At 33.3% G+C, this 16074-nt stretch overlaps 1 protein-coding gene across 1 annotated transcript in view; it reads right to left on the reverse strand.

Moving 5' to 3' along the window:
* The window catches only part of LOC142351496 (uncharacterized), a 95821-nt gene that overhangs the window by 1403 nt on the left and 78344 nt on the right, over positions 1–16074 (reverse strand). The window contains exons 7-8 of the mRNA XM_075403542.1: positions 10222–10245; positions 8980–9074 (exon numbers count right to left, since the gene is read on the reverse strand). Coding sequence (XP_075259657.1) covers positions 8998–9074; positions 10222–10245 — 101 coding nt within the window. The 3' untranslated portion in view covers positions 8980–8997. The remainder of the gene's footprint in view (positions 1–8979; positions 9075–10221; positions 10246–16074) is intronic.

Raw genomic sequence — 16074 nt, forward strand, 5'->3', positions numbered from 1 at the left:
TTCAACCACAAAATCGTTAATTTTTACAAATATTTTGATGTTTCTGATTTATTAAATGAAAACGGCTAAAGCGAGAGCTCCCTCAATATCTCAAGCAGTAGATTTTTTTCCTTTTCTATATGTACCCTAGAAACCTTGACTCCAAAAAATTCTACCATTGAGGTCTCCATAAAAATTTCGCTCAGCTCTGTGATGTTTTATTTCTGAATTCCTTGATTAAAATCCACTATCATCATTCACGTACAAATCTTTCTGTAATCTTCTTTCAACTTGTACAATGAGAAAAATGAAAACCAAGAGGAAAAATTTAATTTCTACAGAGACGAATATGATATGAATTTAAATTTCTACAAACAAATGTCTCGAGTGTGTACAAAAAGTGGGCCATCTTTGAAAATAAGTATTAGACTTCATAAGCCTATCATGGCTAACTTGTCGCTGGTTAGAAAACATAAAATCATTTCAATTAAACTATTTTTCTGTCCACAGTCAAAATCGAGTAACGTTCAATAACTGTCTGAATGATCAAATTTCCAATTAATTAAAAATTATTGCAGCCAGTATTCAAAAAACAATTCCATGAAATCCAAAGTGTTTGTAAAATTTGCATACAACGCTGGTTAATCAAGAAACAAAATGACTTTTTCCTCTTCTCGTGTAGATTACTTTTTTGTGTTTCATCCCAACCGCTGCAAATTGGTCTTTTGCGCCGTTAATATACGCTTGAAAGAAGCAGATTTAAAGCGAGAAATCGAGCAAAATATATTACATGGGAGACTTGCATTTACAAACATATAATCAGCTCTAATCAATTGCAGCCGGCTTCAGTTGAGGGGGGCTAAATGGGACTAAGAAGTTCTATAGTGGGCTTTAAATAACCACATTAGAGGTTAACATATAGCACTATTAGGATACAAAGTAAAAACTGATCTAAGATTCGGCGCACTTTTCATTTGACTTTTAGTATTAAATTGGCGCCAATTGCGTGCAGCTGCTTAAAATTGTGATTGAGAGAGAATTTTAGATCACGCCAAATGCAAAAACTCAAGGGCGTAAAAGTCACTCGAAAAGTCAAAAATGTCAAGCGAAAACTTTGCATAAAAAAAGACACTCACGTTTACAATAATTGCTATGAACTACGTTTAAGAGCAATTAATTACCAAGTACTGACTTACACTTGGCGTTCGGTACGGGTCTATATTTCATTATTAAGTTCTATATTCTAAAAATATGCTGAGTCTTGCAAATTTGTCACTGCACAACGCACTTTCCCAAATTTTCTGTACCGAATGATAAAAACTGCAATGGATTTAATTTACTCTCATTTTGTGAAAAAAAATTAGACATCAACAATAGAGAATTTAGTCTTCAGCAATTTATCCAAAGTTGAATTATATTAACCTACTTTGATAAGTACAAAATTGAGATCAAAAGTTGTTCTTCTGAACCTACCATTTTATCATGAGTTAACCAAAACAAGAAGAAACGTAGTTTTGATTAATAATTTTTTCGCAAAATGATCAATTAACTTAGGGAGTGTGATTTCATGTATGACAAGAAATTTGTAGATAAGCATGTTTTTTTTGTTCAACCACAAAATCGTTAATTTTTACAAATATTTTGATGTTTCTGATTTATTAAATGAAAACGGCTAAAGCGAGAGCTCCCTCAATATCTCAAGCAGCAGATTCTTTTCCTTTTCTATATGTACCCTAGAAACCTTGAATCCAAAAAATTCTACCATTGACGTCTCCATGAAAATTTCGCTCAGCTCTGTGATGTTTTATTTCTGAATTCCTTGATTAAAATCCACTATCATCATTCACGTACAAATCTTTCTGTAATTTCTTTCAAAAACACAGTGTCTACACTGTGTCTATGAAAGAAACTACAATGCAAAAAATGAAAACCAAGAGAAAAAAATTAATTTCTACAGAGACGAATATGATATGAATTTAAATTTCTACAAACAAATGTCTCGAGTGTGTACAAAAAGTGGGCCATCTTTGAAAATAAGTATTAGACTTCATAAGCCTATCATGGCTAACTTGTCAATGGTTAGAAAACATAAAATCATTTCAATTAAACTATTTTTCTGTCCACAGACAAGATCGGGTAACGTTCAATAACTGTCTGAATGATCGAATTTCCAATTAATTAAAAATTATTGCAGCCAGTATTCAAAAAACAATTCCATGAAATCAAAAGAGTTTGTAAAATTTGCATACAACGCTAGTTAATCAAGAAATAAAATGACTTTTTCCTCTTCTCGTGTAGATTACTTTTTTGTGTTTCATCCCAAACGCTGCAAATTGGTCTTTTGCGCCGTTAATATAAGCTTGAAAGAAGCAGATTTAAAGCGAGAAATCGAGCAAAATATATTACATGGGAGACTTGCAATTACAAACATATAATCAGCTCTAATCAATTGCAGCCGGCTTCAGTTGAGGGGGGCTAAATGGGACTAAGAATTTCTATAGTGGCCTTTAAATAATCACATTAGAGGTTAACATATAGCACTATTAAGATATAAAGTAAAAACTGACACAAGTTTCGGCGCACTTTTCATTTGACTTTTAGTATTAAACTGACGCCAATTGAGTTCAGCTGCTTGAAATTGTGATTGAGAGAGAATTTTAGATCACGCCAATTGCAAAGACACAAGGGCTTAAAAGTCACTCGAAAAGTCAAAAATGTCAAGCCAAAATTTTGCACAAAAAAGACACTCACGTTTACAATAATTGCTATGAACTACGTTCAAGAGCAATTAATTACCAAGTACTGATTTACACTTGGCGTTCGTTACGGGTCTATATTTCATTATTAAGTTCTATATTATAAAAATATGTTGAGTCTTGCAAATTTGTCACTGCACAACGCACTTTCCCAAATTTTCTGTACCAAACGGTAAAAACTGCAAGTGATTGAATCTACTCTCATTTTTAAAAAAAATTTAGACATCAACAATAGGGAATTTAGTCTACAGCAATTTGTCCAAAGTTGAATTATTTTAACCTACTTTGATAAGTAAAAAAATGAGATCAAAAGTTGTTCTTCTGAACCTACCATTTTATCATGAGTTAACCAAAACAAGAAGAAACGTAGTTTTGATGAATAATTTTTTTCGCAAAATGATCAATTAACTTAGGGAGTGTGATTTCATGTATAACGAGAAATTTGTAGATAAGCATCTTCTTTTACCACAAAATCATCAATTTTTAGAAATATTTTGATGTTTCTGATTTTTTAAATGAAAACGCGTTTCAGTACTTGGCCAGTATAAATTGCAATTCCTCATCATTACTGAATCATGGACTGATTCATGTCATTTTTTCGACTTGACAGACTTGCGTTCAGTCTGATTTTACAATAGACTTGGGCCAAGTCAAAAAAAATCCGTACGCGGATCGCACGCATGATCTCCAGCTCCCTAGACGTTTGTTCTCCCTTCTGCGCTACCATCACTGCTGCAAATTGGTCTTTTGCGCCGTTAATACACGCTTGAAAGAAGCAGATTTAAAGCGAGAAATCGAGCAAAATATATTACATGTGAGACTTGCACTTACAAACATATAATCAGCTCTAATCAATTGCAGCCGGCTTCAGTTGAGGGGGGGCTATATGGGACTAAGAAGTTCTATAGTGGGCTTTAAATAACCACATTAGAGGTTAACATATAGCACTATTAGGATATAAAGTAAAAACTGACCTAAGATTCGGCGCACTTTTCATTTGACTTTTAGTATTAAATTGGCGCCAATTGAGTGCAGCTGCTTGAAATTGTGATTGAGAGAGAATTTTAGATCACGCCAAATGCAAAAACTCAAGGGCGTAAAAATCACTCGAAAAATCAAAAATGTCAAGCGAAAATTTTGCATAAAAAAAGACACTCACGTTTACAATAATTGCTATGAACTACGTTCAAGAGCAATTAATTACCAAGTACTGATTTACACTTGGCGTTCGGTACGGGTCTATATTTCATTATTAAGTTCTATATTATAAAAATATGTTGAGTTTTGCAAATTTGTCACTGCACAACGCATTTTCCCAAATTTTCTGTACCAAATGATAAAAACTGCAAGTGATTTAATTTACTCTCATTTTGTAAAAAAAAATTAGACATCAACAATAGAGAATTTAGTCTTCAGCATTTTATCCAAAGTTGAATTATATTAACCTACTTTGATAAGTAAACAAATGAGATCAAAAGTTGTTCTTCTGAACCTACCATTTTATCATGAGTTAACCAAAACAAGAAGAAACGTAGTTTTGATTAATAATTTTTTTGCAAAAAAATCAATTAACTTAGGGAGTGTGATTTCATGTATGACGAGAAATTTGTAGATAAGCATGTTCTTTTTTTTGTTCAAACACAAAATCGTTAATTTTTACAAATATTTTGATGTTTCTGATTTATTAAATGAAAACGGCTAAAGCAAGAGCTCCCTCAATATCTCAAGGAGCAGATTCTTTTCCTTTTCTATATGTACCCTAGAAACCTTGACTCAAAAAAATTCTACCATTGAGGTCTCCATAAAAATTTCGCTCAGCTCTGTGATGTTTTATTTCTGAATTCCTTGATTAAAATCCACTATCGTCATTCACGTACAAATCTTTCTGTAATTTCTTTCAAAGACACAGTGTCTACACTGTGTCTATGAAATAAAATACAATGAGAAAAATGAAAACCAAGAGAAAAAATTTAATTTCTACAGAGACGAATATGATATGAATTTAAATTTCTACAAACAAATGTCTCGAGTGTGTACAAAATTGGGCCATCTTTGAAAATAAGTATTAGACTTCATAAGCCTATCATGGCTAACTTGTCGCTGGTTAGAAAACATAAAATCATTTCAATTAAACTATTTTTCTGTCCACAGACAAAATCGGGTAACGTTCAATAACTGTCTGAATGATCAAATTTCCAATTAATTAAAAATTATTGCATACAGTATTCAAAAAACAATTCCATGAAATCCAAAGTGTTTGTAAAATTTGCATACAACGCTAGTTAATCAAGAAACAAAATGACTTTGTCCTCTTCTCGTGTAGATTTTTTTTTGTGTTTCATCCCAAACGCTGAAAATTGGTCTTTTGCGCCGTTAATATACGCTTGAAAGAAGCAGATTTAAAGCGAGAAATCGAGCAAAATATATTACATGGGAGACTTGCATTTACAAACATATAATCAGCTCTAATCAATTGCAGCCGGCTTCAGTTGAGGGGGGCTAAATGGGACTAAGAAGTTCTATAGTGGCCTTTAAATAACCACATTAGAGGTTAACATATAGCACTATTAAGATATAAAGTAAAAACTGACACAAGTTTCGGCGCACTTTTCATTTGACTTTTAGTATTAAACTGACGCCAATTGAGTTCAGCTGCTTGAGATTGTGATTGAGAGAATTTTAGATCACGCCAATTGCAAAGACTCAAGGGCGTAAAAGTCACTCGAAAAGTCAAAAATTTCAAGCCAAAATTTTGCATAAAAAAGACACTCACGTTTACAATAATTGCTATGAACTACGTTCAAGAGCAATTAATTACCAAGTACTGATTTACACTTGGCGTTCGGTACGGGTCTATATTTCATTATTAAGTTCTATATTATAAAAAAATGTTGAGTTTTGCAAATTTGCCACTGCACAACGCACTTTCCCAAATTTTCTGTACCAATTGGTAAAAAATGCAAGTGATTTATTCTACTCTCATTTTTAAAAAAAATTTAGACATCAACAATAGAGAATTTAGTCTTCAGCAATTTGTCCAAAGTTGAATTATTTTAACCTACTTTGATAAGTAAAAAAATGAGATCAAAAGTTGTTCTTCTGAACCTATCATTTTATCATGAGTTAACCAAAACAAGAAGAAACGTAGTTTTGATGAATAATTTTTTTCGCAAAAAAATCAATTAACTTAGGGAGTGTGATTTCATGTATAACGAGAAATTTGTAGATAAGCATCTTCTTTTACCACAAAATCATCAATTTTTAGAAATATTTTGATGTTTCTGATTTTTTAAATGAAAACGGCTAAAGCGAGAGCTCCTTCAAAATCTCAAGGAGCAGATTCTTTTCCTTTTCTACATGTACCCTAGAAACCTTGACTCCAAAAAATTCTACCATTGAGGTCTCCATAAAAATTTCGCTCAGCTCTGAAATGTTTTATTTCTGAATTCCTTGATTAAAATCCACTATCATCATTCACGTACAAATCTTTCTGTAATTTTTTTCAAAGACACGGTGTCTACACTGTGTCTATGAAAGAAACTACAATGAGAAAAATGAAAACCAAGAGAAAAAATGTAATTTCTACAGAGACGAATATGGTATGAATTTAAATTTCTACAAACAAATGTCTCGAGTGTGTACAAAAAGTGGGCCATCTTTGAAAAGAAGTATTAGACTTCAGAAGCCTATCATGGCTAACTTGTCGCTGGTTAGAAAACATAAAATCGATTCAATTAAACTATTTTTCTGTCCACATACAAAATCGGGTAACGTTCAATAACTGTCTGAATGGTCAAATTTCCAATTAATTAAAAATTATTGCATCCAGTATTCAAAAACCAATTCCATGAAATCCAAAGTGTTTGTAAAATTTGCATACAACGCTAGTTAATCAAGAAACAAAATGACTTTTTCCTCTTCTCGTGTAGAGTACTTTTTTGTGTTTCATCCCAAACGCCATTATCAATTTTTTTTCTCGAAATGAAGAAAATTATTTCAATTTAAGGTGCGATAACTCATTAGTGACACCTGCTGCTATTTCAACGTTTGGGAGAGCAAGTAGCGGGTGGAAGAAAAAATATTCTGATTCACTACAAAATGGAGTAAAGAGGGAATCGAGTTCTGGGGAGAGAAAAAATCAGTATAGAATATTTATATTTCAAATGAAGGTTCATTATCCTAAAATTACTGAAAATTTTTTATAGAACACATTTTCCTAAATATTTCTCATCAGCAAAAGATGGAATCTCTATCTTATTTGAAAATATACTGCTATCATACGCGTAAACAAATTTCAGTGGTAATTTTTGTTCCTATGAACTAACAGTTTTTCATGAATTTACCCGAACAAGAAATAATGTAGTTTTGAGGAATAATTAAATTAGGTAGTTTGATTTCATGTAAAACAAGAAATTTCCAGATTACCATATTGTGTTTTGTTCAAACACGAAATCATCTATTTTGAGAACCTAGCTATTTTTTTGTTTTTATAAATGATAATGGCTGGAACAGATTCCACACTTTTTCTATATTACATCTAGAAACCTTGACTCCAAAAATTTCTAACACTTAGGTTACTGTAGGTCTCCTTAAAACAGTTGCTCTGCTCTCTGCTTGTATTTAAAATTTTCTATCTCGTGATCGTACTCCGCTGTTATTGTTTAGCCACAAATCTTTCGTAGATTCTGTCACAACCACCAGGTAGAAAAAATTGGTAAATAGTCCTTATTTTACAAAAGAATAAAATCGGGGTGAAATGATAGAGGGGTTAAATGATAGAGGGGTTAAATGATAGAGGGGTTAAATGATGGAGGGGTGAAAAAATCGGGGTTAAATGATAAGGGGGTTAAATAAATAGGGGTGAAAAAGCGGGACACCGTTTCAACAGAAATGAATATTAAATGAGTTCAAATTGCTGCAAATAATTGTCTTAAGAGGGTTCAAAGGAATAGTGAAGTTTGGTCATAGAATATCTATTAACTTTTTGACAGAAATCCAGTACCCTAATGTGTGCAATCTTCGGAAGAAATATTGGACTTCATAATTCTACCTCGACTATCTTGTCGTTGCGTAGGAAAATATCAATTCAATTTTGAATAAACTATCTTTTTGAACTTACAATCACATTTTTCTATCTATCAAAACCTACAATCAAAACTTCTAAACTATCAAAACTTACAATGACATTTTTCTGTTCATTTGTAGAACATTTTTATGTGTTTCTGAATGATTCGGAATGATGATTTTTCATTTGAATCAATTTCAGGTGCGAGAACCCATCACTGACATCTGTTGCTATTTGCGGTGTGACGGGAAATAAATGGTGGGCGGCGGGGCAAAAAGTAGTCTAATCAGCTACAGTGCGTAGGTTATTGAACTGTTTTAATCACAACGGGAAATTAGGAAGTTATCAAAGACGATGTCACACGGTTGTTATCGCCCTCTCAAAATTAGTTAACGCCTTGGTGCTTGATAACGTCCCGATGGGAGAAAAACTACTGTAACACACATTCTTACTGATTTATGCAATTTTTAATCTCATTTTGTTTGTTAACTGCAATAGTTTATTGCAAAATTTGACTACTTTTAATAGGACTTGGAAGGAAGTATGATCAACAAAAATGTCAGCCGATTTTATACAGCGAACTGCATACCACCTTTTCACCCGTATTACATTCACCCTCAAATCAGTTGACTTATTTTGATTCTTTATGTATACGTATATGTGCAATGCGAGGCTTGCTTACGATGTCATATACCTGTGATTCGTTTTTTTTTAAAGAGATTTATGTTGACAACTGCGGAATTTTGTGTTCACCCGTGTGATGGATAATAAACTAATCAACGTTGTCATCCCCAATGAGAGGCGATATCTTTCGGATCATTCTTTCTTGTTTTCACTCAGCCAATCAGCGGTGGGATCAAACTAATAAAAAGGTTGAAATGAAAGTGTACCTCAAAGACTGAAATACTTTTCAAGAAGATTAGAGGGCTTAGGAAAATCAAAGAAGATAAATCAATGGGGTATCATTGACAGTCCAATTTTTAAATTTGAACTTTGATCTTGCAAATGACACCACGTTGTTAAACAGGACCAAGATTTATGCTAATTTAACTTAAAAACTTTCTCATTTTGAAATTGTATAATTTTTGCAAAAAAATTTGAAATTATGGATTACAAAGTGGCAGATTTCATTGACAAATTTTGCATTCCCTACAATATTCTGAAGGTGAGAGTGCTAACATTGTTCGATTGGTGAAGTCAGAAGTGAGCCAGTCTCTCTTGTTGTACACTCCACAACAGCCCAGCTGGAACTGCACTATGTCCCAGAACCTGTTCTAAACAACTCAACTCGTTACCGTCGGATTCCAGTCCAGTACTCCACTTTATGAAAAGACCTATTAGAACGGGGGGGGGGGGGGGTAAATATTGACTTTCATATCGACTAGTGAAAACACTGTCGTGGGGTTGGCATTGATTGAACCTAGGTTAACCTTAACAAGCATTGAGAGGCTAAAATCACTGTGGGAGAGGAGGGGTCTTTAGCAGTTAATCCCATTTCTGAGGACGAAAAGTCAAATTGTTCAGACAAAAGAACGTTCAAGCAAAAATTGACATTCAAAAATTACCAACAGGACCAAAATTGATTGCTCTTACTATGTTTTCGCTCATTTGCTTTGAATCTAAAAACTACAGTTTTTTCTAAACGGGCATTTGACTGGATCAGAAAAACAAGAGAGATCTAGTAGAACCCTAATCCTGATTTGCTGTCCAGTCTGAGAGATTAACTAAATTGTATTCCAATGCTCAATTTTTACTACATACATAAGATATGGTCAACAAAGGAACTACTCTAAAGTTCCTTTTAATCTACGCGTTTAATATTGACCAATGAGAGAGGATAACACGTTGTTTTGTTTCTCAGTTTTTCTTTCATTCTGTAAGGTGTCCCTTCGGCTGGATAGCGTTCATCAGATAGCAGTTAGTTGTGCATTATAATTTGTCGAATCTTTGACATTTTTGATGGACTAAAGGCATGCAAAATAAAATATAACCGACTAAATTCGGAAGAATTGCTCTCGAACTACTAGCGGGAAATCTTACCCATTGCAGCTTCCTTCTTGCTTCAGTCGAGTGGGGGGTATCTAGCATCACTGCGGAGACTTCACTGCGGGTTATTATATACCAATATATAGTCACTAATAAAGTCTAAAATGAAAAAAATACACCAATTTTGGCGCCCTTTCCCTGTAACCTTTATTAGTCAACTGCCGGCACGTGAGTTCAGCTAGCTAAAACTTTGAATCAGAGAGACGCTTAGATCACGCAAAACGAAAAAGTTGCTCAAAAAATCTAGCAAAAATTTTGCATAAAAAAGACCAACACATTTAAGATAATTGCTTCTAACTTCGTTCGAGAGCAATTAACAATCTTTCATTTCCTTCAAAAATTTTCAGAGTTTTGTTTCAGATTTTTATAACTCACGTTTGATGTACGACCGAATTCTTCCTGAAACAAATAAGACGTACAGAAAGAATAAACAGAAAGCATAAACTAAATCAGAACGTATTTTTTCAGTGCATTTAAAATCTATTAAACAACTCAGGTAGATTTTAAGTCAATCATAGGCATAACTCGTGGAGAAGCTTCAGCTGCAATTCTTGTTCATATATTAATTAGGAGACCATAGCCCAACTTTATGATTATAAGTCTTATTTTTTGAAGCCCATTTTCAAGCGCTTAATTTACTCATAAAACAAAAAAACTACTGCGCTTGGTACTGAAGACTGAAGGCAGTTAAAATAAGCTTGAGCGTTGTATAAAACTAGTAAAACATACCCGGCAGATTGCCGGAAAAAAACAGCCGTTGATTCCATTAAGCATGATTGGGATTGAACGAATAGAATACATTGAAAAAAAAAAGATTTTTGTACAAAAATATTTTTTAAGTCCGATTTATTTTGATGGCATTTCGTAGTTGAACATACTTCTGTTTCTTAGAGAGAGGCTACAGGGGCTACTATCAACACCAATAAGCATTAGAGGTGGTAACTAAGACTTATAGGAACGACGTTCAAATAGCGGGCATCTAAAATTGGGCTTTATGGGTTTATCCCGTTTCTATATCTGACTTCAATTTTTATACCGACTCTGTTCATTTTGAATTGCTTTGCTTAGCAACTGATGTTCAAATTCACTTTTAGCAGAATGAGAGAAAAGAGAAACTAGCCTAGAGAAGTCAAAAAGATTTCACGCAAAATCTCGAAAAAGCGGCAAAATGGTAAAGCGAAAAAAAGTTTGACGAAGTAAAAAAACATAGCAGGACAAGTCCTGACGTACAATTCAAAGAATTTTCATTGATTAAACAGAAAAACTAGACCTAGAATGGACTATGAGTGAATTGAGAAAACCATTTTTAAAAAAAATCAGATCAAAAAAATAGGAAAAAAACAAAATCAATGTCAAAATGCCGCATGTGAACAAAAAAACCACTAGCGAGAAATGAAAATTTAATTCAAACAAAAAACTAGGCCTAGAATGAGCTGTGAATGGATTGGGAAAACCATTTAGAAAAAAATCCAATCCAAAAAATCGAAAAAACAGTAAAAATCAGAGTGAAATTGCCGCATGTGAACAAAAAACCACTACCGAGAAACCGAATTTTTGTTCAAACACCGTTTTCTCACTCTACTTTAAAATTAGAGCGAAAAAAATTCACGCCGCAAAACCACTCGCTTTTTCGCTCCGTTTCCTGTTTCGGCGTGACCAAAATCACTACTCCAATTTGACTTCAAAAATCATGAAAATGTGTGAACAGATCTTAAAAAAAAAGACAGCGCCCCAATACAATTCAAATTCTTTGAATTGTAAAAAATACGAGCGCAATAATAGCCGGCTGAGAAGATGAGGGCGGCTATTAAAAAGACTACATGTTAAACACCGATAAAGGTAAAGTTCAAGAACATAATGAAGAGAACAGCAATAAATTTTTCAGGCTTTCCTATAGTATAATCTGAAACGTTGTCAACTCAATTAAGTGACAGCTAGGAATCAATTTTCTCATACTTTGCTCAAGCACCTGTAGTTTGCCGGAAGGCAACCAACAAAATTTACTTTTCCATTGCAGAATATGATGATTGAAATCTCGTAGGTTAATCTCAACCCAAAAAGCGTTTTTCAAGTTGCAGCTTTTAATTTCATAATTTGTTAGTTCCTCAAACCATTAACGTGGACGTGCTGCTCTGTATAAAAAATTAAACTTACAAATTTGTGAATTGTCTGAACGCAGTACACACAATCTCAAAAGTTCATGAGTCGACGGATTTTCTGATATTACGTAAGAAATACGCGCATTTTACAAAGTTCTAGCGTATTTCATCGTATTATGTAAGGATTTTGAAATGCACTTTTTGAGAACTTTACCTCATTTAATGAATTTCAGTTCAATCATCCATTTCATTTATAATTTCAGCGCAGATTTGCCAAAAAAAAACTTTGCTGAAATGGCTCTGACATCTGAGTTTCCTGAGTGGTTTTACGATACTTTCTGTCTTTGGTTTTGGTTTCTGATTGATGATTCATGATTATTGGCTGATAGTTTACGGGAGAAAATTTTGGGAAATTTAGGACACTGGAACTGAAAACGACAATTGAAATTTCTATAGAAAAATAATTTCTGCAATTGATTTCAAAATTAAAAAAGGAATGTGTCACTTTTGAGAATCTAAAATCAGAAAACTAAGGTTACCTCCTCCCCCTTATCTTATAAAAAATTTTGTTGAATTGGCACAAATCTTACAAATTTTTTGCGTTGAATTTAGCGTAGACCTTACATAATTTTGAGTTGAATTTGGCAAAGATGATACATAATTTTGCGTTGAATTTAGTAAAGATTTTACATAATTTTGCGTTGAATTTTGGTAGAAGTTACATAATTTAGCGTTGAATTTAGCGTAGTTCTTACATAAATTCAACGCATTCACCGGCAATCTTTTCTACGTTTCAACATAATTTTACGTTGTTAAACGGAAAAAATTTGTAAGATGAGTGCCAATTCAACACAAAATTATATAAGATCAGGGGGAGTGGGTAACGTTAGGTTACTGATTTTGGATTCCCAAAAGTGACACATTCCTTTTTGATTTTGAAATCAATTGCAGAAATTATTGTTTATTATAAAAATTTAAATAGTCGTTTTCAGTTCCATTGTTCCAAATTTCTCAAAATCTTTTTCCCTAAACCATCAGCCCACAATCATGAATCAAATAGTTTTGTTTTGAATATATGCCTGACCTCACATAATATTGCGTTGACTATTGCGTAGATCTTACATAATTTTGCGGTAAATTTAGTGTAGACTTTACATAATTTCGCGTTGAATTTTTCGCTGATGCTACAAAATTTTGCGTTGAAATCAGCGTAATTCATACATAAATTCAATGCATTTACCACCAATCATAAATAAATTTGTGGTCTTAAGCGTAGATCTTACATAATTTTCCGTTGAATTGAGCGTAAAGATCTTATTCGATTTTTGTTCAATTTTTTTAATAAAAGAAACCGCAATAAAATTGCGCCTGCCTGCACCATTCCATCATCCAACTCTCTCATTCCATCCCCCGACATACCTCATCCCCACAAGTCCCACTATACCCCAACCGTCCCCCCACGTCCCCCGCCCAAGGACCCCCATAGAACCGAAATTTTTAACTCCTTCCAGTTTCTCTTGCATGCAAGCAATTTTTTTGAGAATCACCCCTCCCCACATCACCTCTCCCCACATCCCCCACTAAGATGATTCCCCGCCCCAAAAAAAACCCCAAGCAAAATCAAAAAGAAAAAAATGTGTAAGATCAGTAAACACTAAAAAAATTAAGATCTATGCTAAATTTAACGCAAAATTATGTTATATCTACGCTGAACTCAACGCAAAATTATGTAATACCAGCGCTAAATTCAACGCAAAATTATGTAACAACTACGCTACATTCACACCAAATTTTTGTACAATCTACGCTTAAAAACGCAGAATTATATAAGATTTGCGGTGAATGCGTTGAATTTATACAAGATCTACGTTAAAATCAACGCAAAATTATGTAAGATCTACGCTAAATTCAACGCAAAGATGTGTAAGATCTATGCTAGTTTGAACTCAAAGTTAGTTATCATCTAAGCTAAATTCAACGCAAACTTTAGTAAGATGTACACTTCAGAACAAAAAAATAAGTAAGATTTGTGATGAATTGTTTGAATTTATATAAGATCTAGTTTAAATTCAACGCAAATTTATGTAAGATTGGCGGTGAATGCGTTGAATTTATGTAATATCTAAGTTAAATTCAACGCAAAATAATGTAAGATCTACGCTAAATTCAACTCAAAATTAAGTAAGATCTACGCTAAATGCAACGCAATCTTATGTAAGATGTACGCTTAAGAACGCAAAATTATGTAAAAATTGTGATGAATGAGTTGAAATCATATAAAATCTACGCGAAACTCAACGCAAGTCTATGTAAAATTGGCGGCAAATGCGTTGAATTTATGTAAGATCTACGCTAATTTCAACACAAAATTATGTAAAATCTACGCTAAATTCAACAAAAAATTATGTAAAATTGGTGCTGAATGCGTTGGATATATGTAAGATCTACGCTCAAGCGTTGATCTAGTAGATAATCAACACTTTCACCGCCAACCTTCCATAATTATGCGTTTTTCGCAATTGAGACCTCGGCCCGGGATTAAAGGAGTCCTCCTAAGAGTGTCCACATTCATTCAAGTGCGGTCTTCCTCGGGGTTTTTCTTATGTGGTTGATATTTCAATCGTTAATCAAAAGATATGATTTTGTTTCAATTGGAAGCGATGCCTACAAAAAGAAGGAGCGGGCTCTCTTTTCATAAAGTTTTTTGGTTTATCTTGGCTACAGAGCTTTCATCACTATCACATAAACGAGTACCATAAATATGTTGTAAAAATATACTTAATTTTTGACGTGCCAAAAATATACTTAATTTTTGCTTGTTTTATAGCAATAAAGGTTTTGGATATCAATAGATTGGATAAACCAACCAAACTAACCGAGATCTATTGACTCAATTGTCCAGTTATTGGCTACAAATATGCTGCTCCTCAAGTTAAAAAAAATGGTGATTGAAAAAGGGGGTGGTGAATTCGACACAGGAATTAAGTAATAGTTTATTTCATTTTTAGTCAGATTCTATACAAAGTAATTCCGTATTTGTTTAAATTCTACTATGATTTACATTTACACTTTTTAAATTGTCTTATTAAAAATGGTGATTGAAAAAGGGGGTGGTGAATTCGACACAGGAATTAAGTAATAGTTTATTTCATTTTTAGTCAGATTCTATACAAAGTAATTCCGTATTTGTTTAAATTCTACTATGATTTACATTTACACTTTTTAAATTGTCTTATTAAGTTGTTTTATCGGCCAATATTTTGTTTAGGAGAGTTATCACTTGATAAAATACCGGAAAGAAAACTTCAAGTAATGACTTTTTTATGAGTTGCGCAAAAATCTCAGAGAAACTGAAAGTGTCTGTTTTGCAATATTGTATGAGCATTCTCATAAATAGAGCTTCTGTTGACTCACTTGTCTACAGTTATCGGCTACAAAAAAGGTAATTCTAATCAATGGGCTTAACTTAATGTAAATACTGCACCTCAAGAAAAAAAAAATAACCGACTAACGTCAGGCAAATTGCTCTCAAACGACCGCCGAGCAGTTGGCTTCGATAGTACCCAGCTGTGGGGCTCAGAGATACTTGCATTGGAAGGGGGAAGTCAGGACGAGAGGGTTCAAAAGTGTCAACTAGAGGAAGCAGAGCATTCTCATAAAAAGAGCATTTAATAATGTGTGTTTTATAACAAGAAAAAATTGTGTATCAGAAGATTTCATTTCACCAATTTTTCAAGCTATTTTAACTTGTCAATTTAGCAGTTGTTGAAGTACATCAGCGTTGAAGGCATATACTCAGTGCAATTTTTCGCATTTACGCAAAAAAGCTTCAATAGCTCGATTGCCTTATTTATTTGTGCCTTCATCACAATAATTTTAATTCCTTTTTGTTCAAATAACACCACTCGACAAAAAAAAATTAATATGTGCAATTATAATAATTTTGAGACTCCCCACACTAAAATAAAGTTGCTCTCCTTTTTCGGCAATGTAGCCCATGACCTATTTATATTTTTGTTAGTTGTATATTATGACCAGATGTTTACCTCTTGCGTAGTTACTATTCATTGTTGGACGTACTCACCTTATAGCCTGTTTTCACTCCTTTCATCATAAGCTTCTCAAAGTC

The sequence above is a fragment of the Convolutriloba macropyga genome, chromosome 13, assembly GCF_964194025.1.
Source record: "Convolutriloba macropyga chromosome 13, txConMacr16.3, whole genome shotgun sequence".
Lineage (NCBI taxonomy): Eukaryota > Metazoa > Xenacoelomorpha > Acoela > Convolutidae > Convolutriloba > Convolutriloba macropyga.